Genomic DNA, 4852 nt, shown 5'->3' with positions numbered 1-4852 from the left:
GGGGGGGGGGGCACGACCAGCTGGTTGTCCCCGAATGCCAGGTCCGCGTGAAAGGCTCATGCGTCTGCTCCCACGACTGACCAGATGCCGGGGCCCGGGGACCACTCTCCCGCCCGCCCCTGCAGCCGGCCCTCCCTGGACACCAATGACAACCGGGTCGTCACATAGTGAGGGCAGTCCCGTCCGGCCCCCGGTCAAGAGACGACACGATCGAGGACGCCCGCACGATCTGTGCTGATCGTGCGGCGTCCATCCATCCTCCGGGAGAGGGTGCCCGATCTTCCGCTCGCCGCCATGTGGATGATGGCTGTGTGCTGGTCAAGGTGTCAGAAGGCCGGGGCAAGCTCGCAGGTCCCCAGCCTCAAGCCCGACCAGGTGGGGAGCCGCTTCAGCCCGGCCGAGGGAGGGGGGGGCGGAGGGGGCACCCCAAATGCGCACCCCAAATGCGCACCACGGCAGCGAGGTCCGGGGGTCGAGCGCAGGGGTGAGTCTGGCCCGTGGGCTGTTGCTGGAAGGCACTGGCGCATTGCCAGAAGGCCGGGCATGTGTCTCCTTCGGCCGGGGATGCACAGGATGCCTGGACCTCTCGGCGCCACATGCGACAAGGCACCCACATGGGTTGCGCCCTCTCGGCGGGGCTGGACATGCTCCCGGAGGCGCGCTAGCGTGCGGTCTGCCATGTGCGGCCTCGGACCGGGAATGTGCCGGACCCCGCGGCCTCACCCCGGCCCCACCGCCGGACATGAGCCAAGGGGAGGACGAGACAGAGGCAGATGACAAGCAGGCGGAGGCGGAGGCGCAGGCGGCGGAGGAGGAGGAGGAGGCGAGGCGGGAACAGGAAGGCATGGATCGACGACACTGGGCGTGTATCACCCTTGCTCGCAGGCATGCCCCCCCCCCCCGAGAGTGGCAGCAAGTTACGTAATGAGCATCGCGTCCCTCCACCCAAGTCAGCCAGGGGGTCAGCTGCAAGAAGCTACCTCGGTCCCCTACCCCCTCGCGCCGCAGGGCCCAGGTGTGTCGGCCGACAGGGGACCTACATGGCTTTTGTAGCTGGAGGCGGCCCCCGGATGAGAACGCACGTCGGCCCTCGTTCGGGCGAGCGCGACAGGTCCGCCGCGCGTGTATTCTCCGGATGTTGCTGGCTCGGCCATTGTGCCTCCTCCTCTCGGCCGCTTGCTCTCGCATTCTCGCATTGTCCCGCTCCCTCGGACTCCCCCTCGCTGCCCCGCCTCCTCCTTCCCTTTGTCACTTCACGCCTCCATATGCACCGAAATGTGCCGATCCGGATGGCCTAGATTGGTCGCTGGCCAAAGGAGTTCCATAGAAAACGATGCTCCGCCATAACCCTCCCCCCCCCGGCGGTGGAGGGCATCAAAGCTGTCCATCCTCCTTTGACAACTCTCGCCTTTGCCCCGCCCCCCTCCTCCGCCTCTCCCTTCGTGTGCTTCCCCTTCTCCTTGCTGTGATCGCCACCGCTACTGTCAAAGTACACATCCCTCCCAGCTCACATCCCGCCCTCCGCCTCCGCCCAATCCATCCCCTCCCCGAGGGCCCTGGCCCCATCCTATTACACACTCCCCCTCCGTCTCTCTCTCTCTCTCTCTCCCTATCTCTGCCTCCCTCGCCCTGCCTGCTTTCCTCCTCACCACCCGCATCTGACTCCGTGGATAGACACACTGACAGCCCGGACCATGCCTGCATGCACGCTCGCGTGCAACCCAACTGACCTGTGCCAGGCACGAGACACCGGGTCAGGAACATGCCCCCGCAAAGCCCGACGCTCTTAAGTTACCGGGATGCCCCGGCCCCGCGCCCGGACACCCTGAAGCAGCATCTCGCCGGTCCGACAACCAGCCCCATCGACCCACCGGGGCCTGACACCATGCCACCCGACACCAGGGTTCCCCCGACGCCCAGCGACACGACCGCCTGCCTGGTGAATGCCCACACCGGGGGCTACTTGAATTATGGTCCCCACTCGGTGCACCCGATCCCGGCGCAGGTGGCGCGCAATGTTTTCACCCGGCAGGAGGTGGCCCGTCTGGCGGGGCACGCCCCGGCCAAGGGCGGCGCTGTGGCGGATGGCCATGCCCGCCTCCTTCTCATCATCGACGGGGTGGTGGTCGATGCGACGCACTTTGCCGAGGTCCACCCCGGGGGAGCCGAGGCCATGTGGGAATGGAGGGGCAAGGATGTGTCGCACATCATCCGCGGGCACTACGGCCGTCCTGGGGTGGCGCTGACCGAGCGCGAGCTCCAGCGCTCGGCCGAACGCGCCCCCGAGTCCCGGCCCCATCGCCACAGCGACATGGCCATCGCGCTGATCAGCAACCTGGCCATCGGCATCCTGGATGAGGTGGTCGATGCCAGCACCCCGGGGCCCGGCCCGTGGGAAGATGGCCGCACTCTCGAGTGCAGCTCCTCGGCCATGACTGTCAGCCTGTCAAGCGCGTCGCCATCCTCCGCGGCATTGCCCTCGCCGGGGCCCGCGACCGTGGCTGCTGGCCCTCGCACGGCTCGCCAGCCGCATAAGGAAGCCACCACATCGGCCACCGCCGCCCAGCCAGCCGCCGATCTCCGGTCCCGGGCCCTCTTCCAGACCCCCCCGGAGAAGGCCGTCCACTCGATTGACCTCACGCAGCCCATCGTCCAGCAGATCTGGAACTTGCGCTTGAACCGCGAGGCGTACCTGCGCCTGACGCACACCCCTGCCGTGCTGCCCACCGGGCAGTCGGCCCGATTCTTCGCCAACCCCATCCTGGAGGTCCTCTCCCGGACGCCCTGGTGGGCGGTCCTCGTTTGGGTGCCGGTCATCGTGACATTCTTCGTGCTCGGGGCACGCATGCAGCAGCCCTCCACAGGCCCCGGCCTCGGGGGTCTCCCCTGGGGCACCATGATGGGGTGGTTCCTCTTCGGTGTCCTCAATTGGTCCCTGCTGGAGTACAGCATCCATCGCTTCCTCTTCCATCTGGATGACCTGGTTCCCGACCATCGGGTGGCCCTTCTGCTGCATTTTGTTTTGCACGGCGTCCACCACTTCCTTCCCATGGATCCGTACGTGTGCTCCCCGGTGTGTTGTCGGCCCCCGCCCTTCCCCAGTGGGAGGGGGGGGGGCCCTGGCGTCCGCCATGGCAGGGGCATCCGCCCTTGCAGCAAGGGGGGAGGGCCTCCCGATGTCCGCCAATCTAACCGCGCCCCTTCCCTCGCCCGCCCACCATCTCCTTCCTCCTCCCTTCCCTCGCCCCCCCCCTGTGTCCAACATCCTTCGTCCCGTGGTAGCCTTCGTTTGGTGATGCCTCCCGCCATGGCCCTGATCCTGATGACGCCCATTTTCTTCGGCTACCGCATGTTTTTCCCGGACCGCATCCTTTTCCTGGCCTTCGCCGGAGGCCTGACCGGCTTCTTGCTTTATGACTTGACACATTACTATCTCCACCATGGGGTGCCGAGCACGGCCCAGGTGGCTCTGCGGAGCCGCGCCAAGTCCGGTGCCTCGGTGGCCCAGCGTCTGGCCGATCGCCTTTGGAACCGCCCAATGGCCGTGCTCAAGCGCCACCACCTTCGCCATCATTATGAGGACTACCAAAAGGCCTTCGGCATCACCAGCAAACTTTGGGACGGTGTCTTCTCCACCGAGCTGCCGCCTGACCCGGCCTTTGAGCGCCGGCCAGCCATCCCCTCACAGTGACGCACTGTGCCTCGGGGGGCTGGACTGAGACCGGAAGAGCAGGGCGAGGAGGAGAGAAGGGCAGCGCTCCATCATACACACCCATGCGTGTGAGAGAGGACGCATGAGATATTTCCCTCACTTCCTCTGTGCAAACCCAGGACTCCCTGGGACGGCCGCCCTCGCTGGGCTTTCTCGGCCCTTCCCCTCGACCGCGACCTCGGCGCCGGGGCCTCTCTCTCTCCCCCATGCGATCCTCGACAAGAGGCATCGGAAGACAAAGCCCACAACCGAGAGAGACACACTCACACCGCACGCGGGCCCCCGCCTTTTTCACGGGAAAGCTGTGGGGCACAAAGAAGTACACCAATAGACATTTTTCAAATCCACATCCCCGCAGCGTGTCAATCTCGCCAGGGGGGGGGGGGGGGGGGGGGACAAAGAACAAGTGGCAGGCCATATGCGGGGTGCTTGGGGGAGCAGGGACAACCCGCGGCGCATTGCGGCACGGATGAAAGGGGGCCACCCGATATGTCCTTGTGCAAGTGAGGCTCTTGCTCAAGTGTCCCTCCTCCTGGCAGCATTACCCAAGCCGCGGAAAGGGTGACATGAAAGAGTCCCACGAAGGCGCAGGCAATATTGACCGCAATCCCCCCCCACCCCCCCCCCCGTGTTCGACTTGACGCATGGCGCCCGATCGGCCCCCGCACAAATATAGCCCACAGTGCCCGTGTCTATATCACAAGCCTTTGCAATATCACATGCCCCACTTTCCCTTCTGGGAGGTGCACCTCCGTTGGCTGTTGCCTCCCTTACTGCCCATGGTTCGATGGGCGTCCGTGGCTCAGGCCGACTTGGCGGAAGGAAAAAGAGACAAGACACGCCTCGGAAGCGCGCGCACTGTGCCGGAAGGCACTCGTGTTGGCGAGGGGGGACAGTTGAACGTCTTGTTCAGGAGGAATATGATCGACCGAGGGAGACGACGGATCGCCCGCACGGATTAGCCACTGCTTTTCGGCGGATGGAAGGGCAAAAAGCTGCCCTGGGCGGCTGGGCCTGCATTAACTCGCACCGTTCCCCCCCTCCTCCGCCCCACTCCCCCATGCTTGCTTGTCTGCCCCTCTGATTGCACCGCATATTCCCGCTGCGCCTCCTTTCCCCCCTTCTCCCTCCCTCCCCCCC

At 65.8% G+C, this 4852-nt stretch overlaps 1 protein-coding gene across 2 annotated transcripts; it reads left to right on the top strand.

Annotated features, from left to right (window-relative positions):
* The first annotated feature begins 1343 nt into the window (after nucleotides 1-1343).
* H696_01555 lies at nucleotides 1344-4061 on the top strand. 2 transcript variants are annotated; one of them, XM_009495455.1, is made up of 3 exons: nucleotides 1344-1489; nucleotides 1740-3057; nucleotides 3283-4061. In XM_009495455.1, the coding sequence occupies exons 2-3, from the start codon at nucleotides 1763-1765 to the stop codon at nucleotides 3689-3691; spliced, it is 1704 nt and encodes a 567-aa protein (XP_009493730.1). In that variant the 5' UTR covers nucleotides 1344-1489; nucleotides 1740-1762; the 3' UTR covers nucleotides 3692-4061. The 2 variants fall into 2 exon arrangements, with proteins under 2 accessions (XP_009493730.1, XP_009493731.1); XM_009495456.1 differs by having other exon boundaries at nucleotides 1675-3057.
* The last annotated feature ends 791 nt before the right edge of the window (nucleotides 4062-4852 follow it).

The sequence above is a fragment of the Fonticula alba genome (genome assembly GCF_000388065.1).
Source record: "Fonticula alba strain ATCC 38817 unplaced genomic scaffold supercont2.2, whole genome shotgun sequence".
In the NCBI taxonomy this organism is placed as follows: domain Eukaryota; order Rotosphaerida; family Fonticulaceae; genus Fonticula; species Fonticula alba.
This window is presented reverse-complemented; position numbering and strand designations above follow the sequence as displayed.